At 40.5% G+C, this 19821-nt stretch overlaps 1 protein-coding gene across 2 annotated transcripts in view; it reads right to left on the bottom strand.

Annotated features, from left to right (window-relative positions):
- Positions 1-19821, bottom strand: part of cdk19 (cyclin dependent kinase 19) — a 234873-nt gene that overhangs the window by 102408 nt on the left and 112644 nt on the right. For both annotated transcript variants that reach the window (XM_080192907.1, XM_080192906.1), the window contains exons 5-6: positions 13199-13256; positions 3877-4008 (exon numbers count right to left, since the gene is read on the bottom strand). In XM_080192907.1, coding sequence (XP_080049033.1) covers positions 3877-4008; positions 13199-13256 — 190 coding nt within the window. The remainder of the gene's footprint in view (positions 1-3876; positions 4009-13198; positions 13257-19821) is intronic.

Raw genomic sequence — 19821 nt, forward strand, 5'->3', positions numbered from 1 at the left:
GACATGGTTTTGTCACTGAATTATTATTTAAAAATTGCATGCATCCATTTTGATTAATGTCTGTTTAAATTTTTTCCAGGCTAGTTTCCCAGAAGTTGGGAAATCTGGCAGAAGAACAGTCAATGGAGTAAGATCCCTTTTGATGGTCCCGATGCTAGACAACTTATCGAGTCCATTTCTTAGTCTCCCAAAATGGTCAAGGCTCTGCATCATCCTCTGTCCACTTTGCTGATTGAATGGCCACAACATTGGAAACCCTCCTGTGTACTGAGTTCTGATTCAAGATGCAGGTCTGCCCCATGGGTGGTGAGGGGGACCAGTAAGGACACCATTGCATTTCCACCTGATGGAGCAAGGCGCCCTGCTGAGCCTCACAGCCATTGCCTCTTGTGAGGGAGGCTGTATGTCATCTCTCTCAGCGAATGGTAATGGGTAACCATCACAGAATGGCAATCACAGAATGGGGAATTCAACACAAAGGGTCAACTGCTGATCAGAAATCAGTGGCATTCAGATATCAGGGCTGAGTTAGTGGCAGAATTGGCTCATCTATCAAAGTTAAGGAATTAATAGACTAATGTGTTAATCATGAGTGGAGGAGACGATGGCTTAGTGAAATTGTCACTAGAACAGTGACCCAGCAAACATTTGTGGATATTGGTTTGAATTCACAGCAGATTGTAGAATTTGATTGCAATAAAAGTTATCGGGCAGCGTGAATTATTTCTTATTTCAGGCATTATCCTTTTAAGGGGCTTGACCTCTAATTTATTCCTCAGTTTATTTGATTTAGTTTAATTGGTTATTTGATCATCTGGCAGGAGAAAAAAAATCATTGGGCAGGAACATGTCAATGGCAGGCAGTAAGAGTGGGAGAGGCTCCTGGTAAGCCATGCCTGATGTGCAGTGATGTCCCATTCAAATAATCTGCCTTCCTATATTTTCTACCAAAATGGATAACCTCACATTTATCCAAATTATGCCGCATCTGCATGTATATGTCCAACCACACAGCTGTCCAAATCACACTGAAGTATCTCTATATCCTCCTCACAGCTCACCCTCATAAGAACATAAGAAATAGGAGCAGGAGTAGGCCATCTAGCCCTTCGAGCCTGCCCCGCCATTCAATATGATCATGGCTGATCTGAAGTGGATCAGTTCCACTTTCCTGCTCTTTCCCCATAACCCTTAATTCCCTTGTCTGTCAAAAACCTATCTACCCGTGACTTAAATATATTTAGCGAGGTAGCCGCCACCCTCCCACCCAACTTTGTATCATCTGCAAATCTGGAGATAATACATTTAGTTCCCTTGTCCAAATTATTAATATATCCTGGTCATTGTAAAAATGAAGGATAAAGATGGCAAAATTCAGGGACCCTGGATGACATGAGAGATTGTAAGCTTCGTGAAAAAGGAGAAGGCATCAATTTCAGGAAATTGAAAACTGATAAGGCTCTCGAGGAATACAAAGACAGTAGGAAAGAGCTTAAACAGGGACTTAGGAGGGCAAAAAGGGGCCATGAAATGTCCTTGGCAAGCAGGAGTGAAGAGAATCCCAAGGCTTTTTATGCGTAGATAAGAAGACGGTAGCTAAGAAAAGGGTAGGTCCACTCAAGACAGTGGTGGGAATTTGTGTATGGAGACCAGATGAGGTGGGTGAGGTCCTTAACAAGTACTTCGCATCAGTATTCACAAAGGAGAAGGATGAGGTGGATGGTGAGTGTAGAAAGGAGGGTATTGACATTCTAGGACATGTTGAGATGAAAAGGGAGGAGGTACTGGAGGTTTTGAAAAACATTAAGGTGTACAAGTCCCCAGGGCCAGAGAGGGTCTACCCAGAATACTGAGAGAAGTGAGGGAAGAAATTGCTGAGGCCTTGGCCAAAATCTCTATATCTCCTTTAGCCATGAGTGAGGTTCCCGAGAATTGGAAAGTAGCTCACATTGTTCCTCTGTTTAAGAAGGGCAGAAGAGACAATCTGGGAAATTGCAGGCTTATGAGCTTTACATTTGTGATGGGGAAATTGTTAGAGAAGATTCTTAAGGACAGGATGTACTCACATCTGGAAGAGAATAGGCTTATTATTAATCGGCAGCATGGTTTTGTGAAGGGAAGGTTGTGTCCCACAAATTTGATTGAGTTCTTTGAGGAAGTGACAAGAAAAAATGACCACAACAAGACAGTGGATGTTGTATACATGGACTTTAGTAAAGCCTTTGATAAGATTCCTTACGGCAGATTGATACAGAAGGTGAAGTCATATGGGATCCGAGGTAGGCTGGTAAGATGGATACAAAATTGGCCTTGGCATAGAAAGCAGAGAGTAGCACTGGAGATCTGTGACCAGTGGTTTTCCACAAGGATCAGAGCTGGGACCTCTGTTGTTTGTGATATATATGAATGATTTGGAGGAAAATGTAGGTGGTCTGATTAGTAAATTTGCAGATGATACAAAAATTGGGGGAGCGGACAGTGAGGAGGATTATCAGAAGATACGGCAGGATACTAGTCAGCTGGAGATCTGGGCCGAAAGATGGCAGGTGGAATTTAACCCAGGCAAATGTGAGGTAACGTGATTTGAAAGGTCTACTGGAGAAGGAAAATATACAGTAAATGGAACAGCCCTTAGAAACATTAGCATATAGAAGGATCTAGATGTGCAGATCCACAGTTCCCTGAAGGTGACAACTCAGATGGACAAGATGGCATATGGCATGCTGGTCTTCATCGGTCGGGATGTTGAGTATAGGAATTGGAAAATCATGTTGCAGCTGCATAAGACTTTGGTTAGGGTGCATTTGGAGTATTGTGTACAAATTTGGATGCCACACTACCGGAAGGGTGTTGATGCATTGGAAAGGGTGCAGAAGAGATTTACCAGGATGTTGCCTGGTTTGGAGGAAATGGACTATGAAGAAAGGATGAGCAAACTTGGATTATTTTCATTGGAGCATTGTTGGATGAGGGGGGGGTCTGATAGAGGTTTACAAGATTATGACAGTCTTGGAAAGAGTGGATAGTCAGAGCCTTTTTCCCAGGATTGAAGGGTCAATTGCTCAGAGGCATATGTTGAAAGTGAGGGGGGAAACTTTTAAAAGAGATGTAAGGAACAAGGTTTTCATACAGAGGGTGGTGAATGCCTGGATAGCACTGCCAGAGGAGCTGGTGGAAGCAGATTCCATAACAACGTTCACGAGGCATCTGAATAGATAGATGAATAGGCAGAGAATAGAGGGATATGGATCACATAGAGGCAAGAAAATATTAGATTAGAGAGCATATGTATCAGCACAAATTTGGTGGGCTGAAGGCCTGTTCCTGCACTGTACTATTCTTCAACTTTCAACTCTGGTCTCTTGTATATCGTGAAATGATATACTGCCTATCAGGGGGGAGGAGGGAGGTTTGGGACTGGGGAAGGGAGACTGGGGCTAGCCTGGGAGTGCAGGACAGATGGCCTGCGATGGCGGGGCTAGTGCACATGCGTCGATCTTTCCAATTACAGATTGGTGCATACGCAGCAGCCCACTCAGTGATATGCTGCTGGCCTCTCAAGCGGGATGAGGCCTCAACCCCCAGACACTTTTCAGCATGAATCTCTCTGAGGCACTCTGCATTGACAGAATGTTGGAGATTCGTTCAGGTAAGCATACCCAAAAAACAGGTGAGATATTTTTCTGTTTTCCCACTTGGGCGCTTATCTAAGTTTTGGGAGAATCCCGGCCTTTAAGTTTTCTGGTAGGAAAGTAAGCTGTGAGAAGGATGCAAAAAGAATGCAGAATATATACTGAACAAGAAGTAGCATTATATGGTGAAACATGAAACTATCCACTTTGGTTTCTCACACAGGAACCTCATGTAGTAACATACCAATTGCTTTTGTGTAATGTCTGGCTCCCAGCAGTAACTCCGGTGCACGATACCAAAATGTTACTACCACCGGATCCAAATCGGCCAAAGGCTTTAGTGGAGAATTAAACAGTCTGGCAAAACCCATGTCCGCTGGAAATTAAAAATATATAAATTATGATTTAAAACATGACTCCTTTTTAAATTACTGACAAATGAATAATCTCAATTGTACAGGTATTTCAGAAATAATATATGGTATATACAATATAAAGGTACCTTTCCAAAAAACCTTTGGCGTGGCTCCATAAACTAAATTATCATCCATTACTTTCGACACTTTAAAATAGAAGTAAAAAGACAAAGCTCATAATTCCTTGAACACATGTTTAATATTTTGGGATTATGACAGAGACCGGAGAAAGCATGAACACTAATTAGATGGAACCTAAAGCAAGTTAAATCATTATTTTTAAGTTCAATTCTTTCTGTGTCAAGGCAATATTTTTATTTTACAATAGAAGGTCATCTCAACCTAAAACGTTAACTGTTTCTCTCTACAGATGCTACCTGACCTGCTGAGTATTTCCAGCATATTTTGCTTTTATTTTAGATTTCAGCATTTGCTGCATTTTGCTTTTCTGTATTAATATTTTTACCTTGCGTATTTAATGCATTAAAGAAAGCAACTGTTGCTTTGATTTAAAAAATGAATGAAAATTTCCCAGTAGTGTGTAAAATTAAAGTGCATGGCTTTATTGGGGTAGTTATTGAGATGGATAGAAAACTGGCTGGCAGATAGGAAACAATGAGTAGGAATAAACGGATCTTTTTCCAAATGGCAGATAGTGACTAGTGGGGTGCTGCAGGGATCAGTACAAGAATCCCAGCTATCCACAATACCTATTAGTGATTTAGTTACAGGAACTAAATGCAATATCCCTGAATTTGCAGATGTCACAAAGCTGGATGGGAGGGTGAGCTGGGAGGTGGATGCAGAGATGCTTCAATGTGATTTGGACAAGCTGAATGAGTGTGCAAATGCATGCCAAATGCAGTATAATGTGGAAACATGTGAGGTTATTCACTATGATAGTGGAAGTGAATAATACTGATTCTAATAATTATGGAGTACAATAGTAGCCATATCATATCAATCACTGTGTCCAGTGAAAGGGTTAAACCAAAAAATAAGGCTGCACAGACTTTTAAATAAAATGTCATTGAAGCACCACAACAGGCAGCAAAAACAGAAAGGCAGATTATTATCCGAATGGCTATAAATTGAGAACGGGGAATGTGCAATCAGACCTGGATGTTCTTGTACACCAGTGACTGAAGGTAAGCATACAAGTGCAGCAGGCAGTAAAGAAGGCAAATGGTATATTAGCTCTCATTGCAAGAGGATTTGAGTACAGCAGCAGAGCCTTGGTGAGGCCACACCTGGAATACTGCATGCAGTTTTGGTCTCCTGATCTGAGGAAGGATGTTCTTGTTATAGAGGCAGTGCAGCGTAGGTTTATTGGACTGATTCCTGGGATGGCGGGACTAACACATGAGGAGAGACTGAATCAGCTAGGATATTCGGTGGAGTTCAGAAAAATGAGGGGAGATCTAATAGAAACCTATAAAATTCTAATGCAACTAGACAGGGGTAAATACATCCCAATGGTGGGGGAATCCAGAACCAGGTGTCATTGTCTAAGGATGAAGGGTAAACCTTTTAGACTGAGCTGAAGAGAAATTTCTTCACCCAAGGAGTGGTAAGCTTGTAGAATTCACTACCTGAGAAAGGAGTTGAGGCCAAAATATAGTATATTTTCAAGAAGAATTTAGATATAGCTCTTGGGGCGAAAGAGATCAAAGAATATGGGGGAAGCCAGGATCAAGAGATTGAGTTGATTAATCATACTGAATGGTGGAATAAGAGAGGTGATGGCCTTGTGGTATTATCGCTAGATTATTAATCCCCAGAAACTCTGCTATGTTCTGGGGATTTGAGTTCAAATCCTGCCATGGAAGTGGTGGAATTTGAATTTAATGGAAAATGTCTGAAATTAAGAATCTACTGATGACCATGAAACCATAGATGATTGTTGGAAAAACCCATCTGATTCACCAATGTCCTTTAGGAAAGGAAATCTGCTGTCCTTACCTGGTCTGGCCTACACGTGACTCCACAGCCACAGCAATATGGTTGACTCACAACTGCCATCAGACAACTAGGGATGGGCAATAAATACTGGCCAACCAGCGATGCCTATGGCCCACAAATGAATGAAAAAGGCTTGAAGGGTCAAATGACCTATTCCTGTTCATATTTTTGATGTTTCTATATCTATGTTTTTAATATTGCTGGTCCACAATAGGAAAGCAACCAGATTATTCGTACAAGTGAATTATTTATCACATCAAGCTTCTTGTGTCTTTAATGCCAATTTCTCTTTCCTAAAAGTACTTGCTCTTACTGGCATATAGTTCCACAGGCAGCAACAACGTTCAGACATGAAAAACAAAAATATCCATTTTAATCAGTGTAGGACAAGCAGAGTCAGCAGGTGCCCTGACCACAAACAAATTAACCTTCACCTGACATTCACTTCTGTGAACTTTGCAGGTCAGGGTCAGTGAGCAAAAATTTTACACTAGCCCAGAGAAGCTGACAACCCTGAACTGCCTCCCTGACTAAAATTGGTCTTGAAGCAATATCTGAAAACACACATCAATGTACACTAGGATGTCTGATTTGTTCTGTATCTATCCATTTACCATGATGATAATGTCACACAATACAGTGCATTTATTTTCAGTGTAAAAGCAAGACTTCATTTTCTTCAGTGTGTGAGGTCACGCTGAACAATGTTTACAAAGGATTAGGTAGGATATATAGCACAGAAACAATCCCGTCAGCGCAACTGTCTATGCCAATGTTTATGCTCCACTTGAGCATACTCTCATCTTTTTTCCTCTAAATCTACAATTATAACCACTGATTCCCTTCTTCATCAAATGCTTGCCTAGCTTCCCATATACTACTTGCTTCAACTCTTCCCGTGGAGTGAGTTCCAAATTCTTCCACTATTTCAGTAAATAATTTTTTTCTGAATTCACCATTCAATATCTTGGTGACTACCTTATATCAATGGCTTCTAGTTTTACTATTTCCTACAAACAATAACATTATTTCTGTATTCACTTTAGCAAAACCTTTCATAATTTTAAAGACCTCTATTCAGTAACTCCACAGCCTTCTTTTTTCAAGAGAAAGACACTCAGCCTATTAGTCCCTTCCTGATGTATATACTCACATATTCTGCTATAGTTCTTGTAAAACTCCTCTGCACCCTCTCCAGTGCCTATATATCTTCCTATAATACAGCAATCAGAACTGCATACAGTACCAAGGATCACTACTTTTCAATTCTATCTCTCTAGGAATAAAGCCAAATACTTTATTTTCTTTTTATAGCATTGTTAATGTGTGGCATAACTTTTAATGATTGATGCATTTGTATTCCAAATCACTGGGGCAATTCTCCCAGCCTGCTACCATGCTCTAGTAGCATAACGGGCTGGGAGACATCCACAGAGGCTGTTTAGTGGGCTTCCCGCTGGATGCCACAGCCTCCGTGTGTCTCTGGGGCCAGGATTTCTAGAGTCATCAGATCTGTACTGGAAAATGGCACAGAACTGATTTCCATATTTAAATCAACAGTACCTTAATTAGTGGACCTGGGAGTGAAGTCTCCGGGCCTGTTAGCATCTCCATCTCCCCGTTGCCCAGCCAGCAGTGGTTCACTCAAGCGGATTTCACAATGGCCCTCTGCTAAAGGAGAACAGGTGGCCCAATCCCACTAGTTAAAGGAGATCATGGAGGCCACCCCAGGAGGTCAGAGATGCTTTGCCCCCCCAGCACTGACCCCTGGCACTACCCAAGGGGTAAAGTGGTAATGCTCACCATCAGCAGGCACATATGCAGTGGCCCACTCAGTGCTATGCAGCCAGCCTCTCCAGTGGGAATAGGCCTCGTCCCTGATTTTCAGTGTGAATCTCTCTGACGCACTCTGCTCAGAGTATGGGTCTTCCATTTTGAAAATCCCACTAAAGAACCAGCGTGAGTTACTCCAGTTTTTATGCAATTTGGCACTTTTCTTGGGAGAATGACCCCCACTTTGTTCCTTCCCCCCACACCCCCTCCCTACCACCACCACCAAGATTTGCAGCTTCCAGCAAAGTGTCCCAACCTCAGTTTTATGTATTGAATGTCAGCTGAGAATTATTTTCACACCTGTAAGTTTACAAATATCCTCCTGTAATTTGTTGTAATCTTCCTCAGTGTTGTTTATCCCTTCCAATTAGGTGTCTTCCACAAATTTAGAAATTGTATTTTTAATTCCAAACTGGTCATGTAAATTGTGAACAGCAGTGGTCTCAGCATTGATCCTTGTGGAACACCACTTTTCAACTTCTGCCACGCTGAGCGACTGTCCTTTACTCCAGTCTTTACTTTCTGCCACTTATCTCCTGATGCCACATTCTTTATCCATCTTAATTAGTCTATGATAGGGCATCAATTTGAAGGCCTTTTGAAAAGCCAGATAAATTACATCTGCTGCATAATCATTGTCTGCTCTCTTTGTTACTTCCTTAAAAATTGAATAAATTTGGTCATGAAATCAATGCTGGCTACTCATTATTCTACTTTTCATTTCTGCACAGTCATCTATTTTTTTCCTTTCGTAAGGATTCTATGATTCTTCCTATCAATGTTAAGCTGACTGGTCTATAATTCCCTGGACATGTTATGTTCCTCTTCTTAAACATAAGAATTATATTAGTCAGTCCATCAGTCCTCTGACATGACACTTCTTTGTGACGTTATTAAATATGAGTAGTAATGCCTCAAAGTATGTGGATGCAATCCATCTGGATTTGCAGCTTTATCTCTTTTGAGTTTATTTAGTTGCTTTAATATATCTTTCATTATTTTGAATCCTGTTACTCATTTCATCAGCCAATGTTATGTTTATTCTATCTCTCCAATAAATGGAAAAGTGGAATAATTATTTAATATTCCTGCCATCTCTTAATTGCAGAAAATCTGTTGTGAACATTGCAATGGATAGACCTGTGAGGATGGGTCAAGTAGTTTCTTTCACAGTACCTGTCACATGCCCATGTCTGGCAGTTATATCTTTCAGAATTTGGCAAACTTGATTAGCAGTGGTGTTACCGGGTCACTCTTGGTGAAGGAGACTGAAGATCCTGCCTAGAATACATTCTGTGTCTTTTTGCTCTCAGTGGTGCTTCCAAGTGGCGTTCAACATGGAGGAGTATTGTTTTATTAGCTTCGGGAGGGATGGAAGTGGTAATCAGCAGGTTTACTGGCCTGTGTTTGACCTGATTCCATGAGATTTCAAGGAGCCCGGAGTCAATGCTGAGGTTTCCCAGGATCACTGTCTCCCAATTTGTACACCACTGTGTTGTCACTCTGGCAAGTGCACCATGGTTAGACAAGAAGTATGTAGGAATCATGATGGAAGAGTCTGGTATATTGGCTAAGGGATAATGATTTGTGAGTATGTCATTATGCTGCTTGACTCATCTGTGGCCCATTTCTTCCTATCTTGGAACATGTCCGCAGATGTTACTGGGGAGGACTTGAAACTCTATCCCCATTTCTTCACTGTTGTTCGATCAAAATCCTGGAACTTCTTAAATGTGGGTGTACCTACACCACATGGACTGCAGTGGTTCAAAAAGGTGGCTCGCCACCACCTTCTCAAGAGCAATTAGGAATGGGGCAGTGGCTGTTTTGATTATGCAGTACATTGCAGAGCCAGAGGAAGAGGATGTCCCAAAGGGGTCAGGACAGAATCTATTTGGCTAGAGCAAAGGAACAACAAACGGTGCAATTATGCTGCTCGGTATCATCTATAGACCACCAACTAATAGGAAGAATGTAGAGAAACAAGTTTGCAGGAAATTACAGAGATGCAAAAATTATCAGATAGGCATAATGGGAAATTTTAATTAGCTGAATATACACTTGGATAGTTGTAGTGTAAAGGAACCTTGCGGACGGAGGGGGGGCAGTATTTTTTCAGTTCAATGACAAGGCACTGTTAGACCTAGTTCTTGGGAATGAAATGAGCCAAGTGGATCAAGTGTCAGTAAGAGAACATTTAAGGGACAGTGATCATTATGCCATAACAGTTAGGCTGAATATGGAAAAGGACAATAAATAACTGAGAGTAAGGATAATTAACCAGGAGAAAGCAACTTTCAATGGGGTAGATACGGATCTGGGCCGAATAAAGTCAAGTTGGCAGGAAAAACAGTGGCTAAACAATGGGCTACCTTCAAAGAGACAGTTTGGATAGAAATTAAGGTAAAGGTAAAGTGTGTTTATGACACGTCAGATAGAAAACAAAATTGAGCACCAGGCTGAATATAGAACGTTCAGATTGGAGGTGAAAAACAATTAATAGAAGTAATCAGGGAGTATGTAAAGAGACTGGCAGCTAACATGAATGAAATACCAAAGTCTTCTATATGCAAATAAATAACAAAAAGGTTGTAAAAGGAAGAGTAGGGCCAGTTTTAGCCTATGAAGAGGGCATAGTTGAGGTATTAAATTAATACTTTGCATCTGTCTTCACCAAGGAAGAAGATGTTGACCAAGCAATGGTGAAAGAGTAAGAAATTCAGACATTACAAGGATTTGAAATTGATAACTAGAAAATACTTTATAGGCTGTCTGCAATTAAAAGTTGATAAGGCACTAGGATGAAATGCACCCAAGGGGAGGGATTCTCCCACCCGAAACTAAATCTTTCCCGCTGTGGAAGGCAGAAAACTACATAATGTCTTCCAGACCTGACCTCATTATGTATGCAACTTGACGTTTTGCGGGAGGCACAGTGGTACAGTGGTTAGCATTGCTGCTTCAAAGCACTAGAGACCTGGGTTCAATTCCGGCCTTGGGTGACTTTCTGTGTGGAGTTTGCACATTCTCCCCATGTTTCTTCCAGGTACTCTGGTTTTATCCCACAGTCCAAAGATGTGTACATTAAGTGGATTGGCCATGGTAAATGCACGAGATTACTGGGATAGAACAATGGAGTGGGCCTAGCTGGGATGCTCTTTCAGAGAATCAGTACAGACTGGATGGGCTGGACGGCCTCTTTCTGCACCATAGAGATCCTATGGATTCTATGATTCCGTGGGTGTGGCAGGCCTGATGGCGCATAGTTGCATTGCAGAGAATCAGATGTGGATAGAAAATTTAGTTGGGCCTTCATTTGCATCCTATTAGCAGAATGTAAATCAGCTTCACACCAGTCTCCAACAGGTTTCCCGATCCAATGTGATGGACATCGACGTAAGATGCTGCAGGAAATTCACACTGATGTGAAACCAATGTTTGCACTCCAGCCAAATTCAATCCATGCCCACCTTTGAATCCGCCAGTGGGGCCATAGGAGAATACAACCCAAGGATACTTCAGGAAGTGAGAGTGGAAATTGCAGATGCACTGGCCATAATTTTTCAATTTTCCTTTGACTCAGGTGCCTGGAGAATTGCAAACATTACAAGCTCAATCACAAAAAGGTGTGAAATAGTCCAACAAATAGAGACCAGTCAGCTTAAGTTTGGTGGTAGTAAAAATTCTCATAACAATAATTTGGGAGAAAATTAACCATCACTTTGACAAATGCAGGTTAATTAAGGAAAGTCAATGTAGATTTCTTAAGGGAAAATAGTATTTAACTAACTTACTGGAGTTTTTTGAAGAGGTAACAGAGAGGGTTGATGAGGATAATGCTGTTGATGTGGTGTACGTGGACTTCAAAAAGGCATTTGATACAATGCTACACAACAGACTTGTGAGCAAAGTCATAGCTTATGGAATAAAAGGAGTAGTAGTAACATGGATACAAAATTGGCTGAGTGACAGGAAACAGAGAGTAGTGGTTAATATAGGCCGGATATTCTGCACAACCCGCTGCAGAATCGGAGGTGCCCCACCCATGGTTGGCAGCCGGATCTTCTGGTCTTGCCATTTTCAATGGAGTTTTACGTTAAATGCACCTCTTGCAGCTGGGTATGTGCCATCAGCGAGACCAGGAGCTCCCACCATCATAAATGGCTGGAAATTCCAGCCTATATATTTTGGGTCGTGGAGGAAGATTTGTTACGCCGTTCCCCAGGGGTCAATATTTTCACTGAAGACGGCAGAGAGGAGATTTGATTGTGGCATTCAAAATCACGAGGGGTCTGGACAAAATAGATAGGGCAGCACAGTAGCACAGTGGTTAGCACTGTTGCTTCACAGCTCCAGGGACCTGGGTTCGATTCCCAGCTTGGGTCACTGTCTGTGTGGAGTTTGTACATTATCGTTGTGTCTGTGTGGGTTTCCTCCGGGTGCTCCGGTTTCCTCCCACAGTCCAAATATGTGCAGGTTAGGTTGATTGGCCATGCTAAAATTGCCCTTAGTGTCCTGTGATGCATAGATGAGAGGGATTAGTGGGTGGATATGGGGGTAGGGCCTGGGTGGGATTGTGGTCAGTGCAGACTCGATGGGCCGAATGGCCTCTGTCTGTACTGTAGAGATTCTAAGAAATTGTTCCCACCCATGAAAAGATTGAGAACAAGAGGGCACACCTTTAAAGTAACTGGCAAAAAGAAGCAGAAGTGATGTGAGAAAAATACATTTTCATGCAGCCTGATTAAGGCCTGGGATACACTGCAAGAGGGTGCGGTGAAAGCTAATCTAAGTATTCAAAAAGCAATTAAACTGCTATGTGTAAAGAAAGAAATGTGTTGGGTGACAAGACAAAGGCAGGAAAATGGATGGCACTAAGCAAGTTGTTCATTCAGAGGGCCAGTGCAGACACGATGGGCCGAATGACCTCCTTCTGCGCTGTAACATTTCTGTGGTTCTCTATTTGGGTATCCATGTCAGCAAAGCAAATTGACTTTCTATAGAAGGTGATAAAGATGTAACCCATGGTAAAGTTTCTTCTTAGTCTTCTGCTGTTTCTCAGTTACGGTACATAAAACATATGCTGTATAAACTCCATGTCACATCAAAATGTATTTTGCTTTTTTTTACTTTATGTTTTGGTTTAAGTTGACTTGACTTATTATAACATCTTAAAGCCATCCATAGAACTTTCATGCAGTTGTGCTTCTTGAAGGCTGTTGTATTTCCTTAACTTGTTCACAAATTATTTTTGTAGATTTCTCCTTCTGGTCTAAAAGACAATCCTTTATAATTTAACTTTACACACAGAGGAAGCTGTACTTCATCAAGAAAAAGTGTGAAGTAGTGATTTACCTATTTTTACACGGCCTCGTTCTGGCCCTTCTCCCATTACTAGGATATTTGCTGGTTTCTGGAAGAAAAACAAAGGGAATGAAAGACACATTAATCCTTCACAACTAAAGATTAAATAGAAGCAATGATTAGGATAACATGAACCACAAATCTTTGTATCTGATAGTTTAAGTAGTGTTCCCCAAAAGAATTTCTGTATTTACTTGGCACACATCATGGTTTCAAGCTGAAACATGCTGCACCAAATTGTTAAGACAAATATCCAAGCTTGCATTTCCCACAGATTGTTGTCACCAAACATTCTACATACGAAGTACTGGGCAGAATTTTCCCATAGACTTCGGAATCCTGACATCTAGATCAAATTGGGGTCCCAAGCCTGCAGTCACTGGCAGCAAGATGGACACAGTAACATTCCTGTAGGCAGCCTCCAAATTGGCTACCTTTGAGTTGACTGTCTTATTCAGAATGGTGGGCTGGTTCCCAATGTTGCCAGCCGAATCAGAGCACTGGAAGCTCTGAAATTTGCCCATCAAATGAGGTGATAGGAAACTGCAAGGGCACTGGAAATTGAAAGATCCCTTGGAAACATAAAAACAAATAATTATTTAAGGAGGGAAGCTGATAGAACCTTCAGATCAAAGGAAAAGAACACAATTTGGCTTGCTGGGGTTGCTGGAGCATTCTTTGATGTTTGGGACTCTCTCTAGATAGAATAGATTCTGAATTCATGTAAATCCAAATGATTAATATATGTAAAATCTGTCTTCAAAGTTATGCAGATTTTTCTCTTTACAGATGCTGGCAGATTCACAGGGCAGGATTTTATAGCCTTGCTTGTCCTGAAACCGTAAAATCCTGCCTGAGGTCAATGGGCCTTCCTATGTTCCGCCCCTTGCCCATTCCAAGGGTTGAGGCGGTAAAATTCCAGCTGCTGTGTGCATCCAGCAATTTTTGCTTTTTTTCCCCATATGAACATGTAAATAAAAGATAATTGCAGGAATCCATTAATCAAAGCTTGGTCACAAGCTGAGAAGATATTCAGGATTTTCAATTCAGATCAGGAATTTAATATCTTTCCATCATGAAAGTGTTACATATTCTAACAATAACATATTCTCCTTCTTTGCTGGAAAACCTAGAAAAATTGCATTGGATTACATCATAGAAATAGGCCAGTTGGCTCAATTAATCTGCACTATTTTAAACTCCACTCAAGCCTCCTCCCATCTGTTTTCTTCTAAATTATCATCATAACCATCTATCTCCTTCTCCCTCAGGTGTTTGTCAAGTTTCCCCTTAAATGGATCTATTTTGTTTGCTTTGAACGCTCCCTGTCGTTCTACATTCTTACCACTCTGGGTAAAAAGGTTTGTTCCAAACCCTCATTCGTCTTCTTGGTAACAATTATTCATAGTCTCTAATTATGCTCTTCCCCACAAGAGGAAATGTTCTCTCTGTACACATTCTTATCATACTTCATATCATTGTAAAATATGCAATTAAGTTATATTTTCTCTGGAACTGTTTGTGCTGAATTATTTGGGAAACTTAAACATCTCATCCTAAGCTAAAAATATTTTACTAATTAAAACCATTGTTCTGCTGAATAATGAGCATAACTCTAATGCTTATAAAATAACAAAAATGGCAAATTCATAGATGTGATAAAACTTACGATCCCTCATGCTAGATCAGATTTCCGCTATATTACTTACAATCAAGAAAGTGCTGTAATTCAATATATGAAAAAAATGATTTAAATAGCTTTGGCAGCAGTGGGTTGAACTTTTGTGTCCATCAAAGAAAGAGATGGAGAGCTGGAAAATTGAATACTTTTCCATTTTTGGCACCCAACATCAGCATCAAGTACTCTCAAATCAGAAATGGAATGAACAAAACAGCCTTAAGAACAGACCCACATTCATAAGAACATAAGAAATAGGAGCAGGAGTAGGCCATCTAGCCCTTCGAGCCTGCCCCGCCATTCAATAAGATCATGGCTGATCTGTCGTGGCTCAGTTCCACTTTCCCGCCCTCTCCCCATAACCCTTAATCCCCTCTCTTATCAAAAACCCATCAACCCGCTTCTTAAAAATATTTAGTGTGGTAGCCTCCACCACTTCAACGGGCAGAGAATTCCAGAGATTCACCACCCTTTGAGTGAAGAAGTTCCTCCTCAACTCCGTTCTAAACCGCCCCCCCTTTATCTTGAGGCTGTGCCCCCTAGTCCTACTATCCTTTCTGAGCGGGAAGAGTCTCTCCACCTCTATCCTATCCATCCCATTCATCATCTTATACGTCTCAATGAGATCTCCCCTCATTCTTCTAAACTCTAACGAGTACAAGCCTAATTTATTCAGCCTCTCCTCATAGCTCAACCCCCTCAACTCCGGCATTAGCCTAGTAAACCTCCTCTGCACTCCCTCCAAGGCCAAAATATCCTTGCGTAAGTACGGCGCCCAAAACTGCACACAGTACTCCAGCTGCAGCCTCACCAATGCCCTATTCAAATCAAGACATTCTGTAGTTAGCCAAGCTTTGATTTATTTTATATTCATTCGTGGGACATAGGCATTGCTGGCTGGCCAACATTTATTGCTCATCCCTAAATTGTGAAATAAAGTATCACAAACCATTTTATTAAATACTCAAATAGAAATCAAACTGTGACACATCGAAAATCCTTCCCTAACAGCTCCGGGGTGTGTCTACACCACATGAACTGCAGCAGTTCAAGAAGGCATTCCCAAACACCTTCTGAAGAGAAATCAGGGATGGGCAATGGACAATAAATGGTGACCTAACTAGCGACATTGACACTTTGTGGCCGAATAAGAAGTTAATCAGTATTAAACTACACACGTGTCCCTCAGTAACAGTTCGAAATGCATGATTTTGACATCTACAGAAGTCCTATTTTCATCAAGATACATTGCACATTTTTGCTGTTTTGATTCTGAAACTTAGTATTTGGACAGAAGTTCAATTTAGGTAAATATGTCAAAAATCCTTTTAATTAGCTGTACAAGAAATACAACACAATTTGGTTAAAGATGCCAAAGCACCGGTTAACTTGCAAAGATTATATCAATTATCAGAAAATAGAAGTCAAGCTGCCAATTCTACAAGATAAAACTAATGAATTGTTAGAAATATCCATCTGATTTACTGATGACCTTTAGGGAAGGAGATCTGCTGTCCTTAGCCGACTCCAAATCTACAGCAATGTAGATTATTCTTAACTGCCCTCTAAAATATCTGAGTAAGCCACTCAGTTGTATTCAAGAAGGCGGCTCACTCCTACATTCTCAGTGCCTACATCTCATGAACAGTTAAAACTCAAAATGACAAGCATAAAATGACTTAAACAGGTAATTTCTTTTATAAACAGCTGAGTTATTTCCATGTTATAGTGTCACTGAGAGGCCGAGATAAAGTGAGAGTTAAAGAAATGTGGGTCCATTCCAGTTCTTATTTTACACATAGAAACAGGCGTTGGAAGGAGTAGGTCACTTAACCTCTCAAGCCTGTTCCACCATGGCTGATCTGATTGTAACCTCAATCCCACAATCCCAGCTACCCCCAGTAACCTTTCAACTTCTTGCTTATTAAGAATTTATCTTGCTCTGTCTTAAAAATATTCAAAGACTTTATTTTCACTGTCTTTTAAGGAAGAGCATTCCAGAGATCAACCTCTGGGAGAAAAATTAATAACAACTATAATGATTTATATCACCACATCTTGGCAAATATCACTTCATGAAACTGCTGCAACTTCATGCATCTTCAGAAATAACTGGGATTTTTCAAAGGTAGCAGGTCACAGCTGGAGGTGGGGGTGACCCTGCTTGTGTTGACTGAGGAACCTGGACTGCATTTTTAAGGATGCACCCTCACAACCAAACAAATAGTGCTGAAGGCAGTCAGGCAAGCCCTAGAGAGGAATGAGTCACTGAGAGCAAGTGTTTACAACTGGTGACATATGCAAGTTAATAGAATCATAGCTAAGTTTAAACTTTATCAGAGGCCTGAGAAGTTTCATGGTACATACATAAAACAGAAAGTTTGGGCACCCTTACTCCAGCTGTACACTACTATGCATGAAAATAAGGAGCTGCTGATCAGAAACTGGTCAGTCTAAATCTCAAAAGAGAAAGGGTAAGTTATCATTTCCTGTGTGCGAATTGAAAACTGAAGATAAGCAAACATTTTTTAAACAAATGTTAAAAGAGCATAACAAAATGGAATAGAAATAGACTACTCAGCTCTTCAAGTTTGTTGTAAAAGGTGAAATATTAAATACTATGATCTGAGAGAGCAAATTGATGACCTAAATTGTTTAATACAAAACTAATTGTAGAATTATGAGCACTAGCCAATATAAAGTCCATAAAAGCAGAACACAAGTTAAAAGTGTAAAAAGGGATGAGAAAGGCCTACAAAAAAACACAATAAACAACTTGAAAAATGGCACCAATTACAGGATGCTACAGTTATCCAAATTTATCATATATTAGTACGCATATCTCAATAGTTGGAATGTTAAGTGCAGCAGGTGGGTCTGCCTGTTACCAACAATCAACCTCTACTCCCCATTGCAATTAGACCACTGGCTGGGGAGCTGGAAGGCAGCAAGTAACTTGTGGGCCAATAGAAATACTGAATATCCACCCGAGGGCCTCATTCCATTACTGCTGGCATTTAGCTGGCAATGGAAGAGGCCCACACAAAGCAGCAAGCCCAGATTTCCCTGCATAGGCTGGTAGTGGATAAGGTAATCTGGCCTCAGAAGGTCACAAAGTAGAATCAACAAGGGTGGAAATTAGGAATAGCAAGAGTTGGAAAACACCAGTGGGAGTAGTTTATAGGCACCCTCACAGTAGATATACTGTTGGAGAGAGCATTAAACAAGAAATTATTGGAGCTTGTAACAAAGGCAGTGTAGTAAGTGTGGGGGACTTTAATCTTTATATAGGCTGGGACAATCAAATTAACAACAGTAGTCTGGAAGGTGAGTTTTTGAATGTCATTGTGACACCTACCTGGAGCAACATGACATGAAACCAACCTGGGATAAGTTTAAAGTTTTAAAGTTTGTTTATCAGTGTCACAAGTAGGCTCACATTAACACAGCAATGACGCTACTGTGAAAATTCCCTAGCCGCCACACTCCAGCGCCTGTTCAGGTACACTTAGGGAGAATTTAGCAAAGCCAATGCACCTAACCAGCACGTCTTCTTATCTTGTATCTACTATTGTGTAATGAACCAGGGTAATTATTGTCATAAATAGTGATCATAATACCATTGAATTCTATCCTTAGTTTGAAAGTGACATACTTCAATCGCAAGTAAGAATCTTCAACAATACCAATTACGCAGAAATGAGGATAGAAATGGCTGAGTTAATTGGGTAAACAGACTAAAAGATATAGAGGCAAATGAACAGTGAAAATCATTTAAAGGAATCATTCAAAATCTTCAATAGAAATACATTCCATTTAAAAACAAAAATTCAGGCAGACCCATCAATGGTTCTTTCAGAAATTAAGAACAGCGCTCGATTAAAGGGAGAGCTTCCAATGTTGCAAAAACTCTAGAGGATCTGAGGATTCAGAGTGTTTTAGAAACCAGCAGAAGTTATAGAAAGGAAAAAATAGAATGCGAGTAGACAGGAATATAAAAACAAATTGTGGGAGATTTTATAAGTATATAAAGAAGAAAAGAGTAGCTAAAGTAAATGCTTGTCCTTTAGAAGCAGAGACAGGGGGAATTATCATGGGCAATAAGGGAATGGCAGGGACTTTAATAAATAATAAGATAGTGGATATGTTGGCTATAATTTTTCAATTAGATTCAGGAATAGTCTTACTGGACTGCAAGTTAGCACATATTGTACACTTTTCAAGAAAGGAGAGAGAAGGGGAAAAAGGAGCTACAGGCCAGTTGGTCTAACATCTGTTGTTGGGAAGTTGGGAATAGATTATTAAAAACGTCTGAACAGTGCACTTAGGAAAGCATAGTTTGGTTAGAACGTGTCAACATAGTTTTACTAAAGGGAAATCCTCAGTTTGACAAACTTACTAGGTTTCTGAGGATGTACCTCGTAGGGTAGATAACGAAGAACCATCAGAAGTAGCTCCCTGGATTTCAAAAGGCATTCAATGAAGTGCCACACAAAAGGTTAACAAACAAAATAGAACTCATGGAGTTGTGAGTGATATCTTAGCGTGGCTAGAAGATTGAAGAATGGATTGCAAGCCGAGAGTATGTATAAATGGGAATTTTTAAAAAGGTATGGAACTTGTAAGTGTTGATATTCAAACAGGTTTGGGTGTGTTTGAATAAGGAATGCAGAAATTTGATATACATGTGCAGCAAACAATTCGGAAGGCAAATGACATGTTGTACTTCATTGTAAAGGGATTGGAGTACAAGAATAAAGAAGTCTTGCTGCAATTGTACAAGATTTTGATCAGAGCACATTTGGAACACTGTGCGCAATTCTGGTGTCCACTTGGAGACAGTACAACAAATATTAACTAAACTGGTTCCTTCGATGAGAAGCTAAATAAATTGGGCATCTAGGGTGCAATTCTCTCAAACAAATTCTAAGTGTTG

Source organism: Carcharhinus amblyrhynchos, chromosome 7, assembly GCF_965287045.1.
Source record: "Carcharhinus amblyrhynchos chromosome 7, sCarAmb.v2.hapA, whole genome shotgun sequence".
In the NCBI taxonomy this organism is placed as follows: Eukaryota; Metazoa; Chordata; class Chondrichthyes; order Carcharhiniformes; family Carcharhinidae; genus Carcharhinus; species Carcharhinus amblyrhynchos.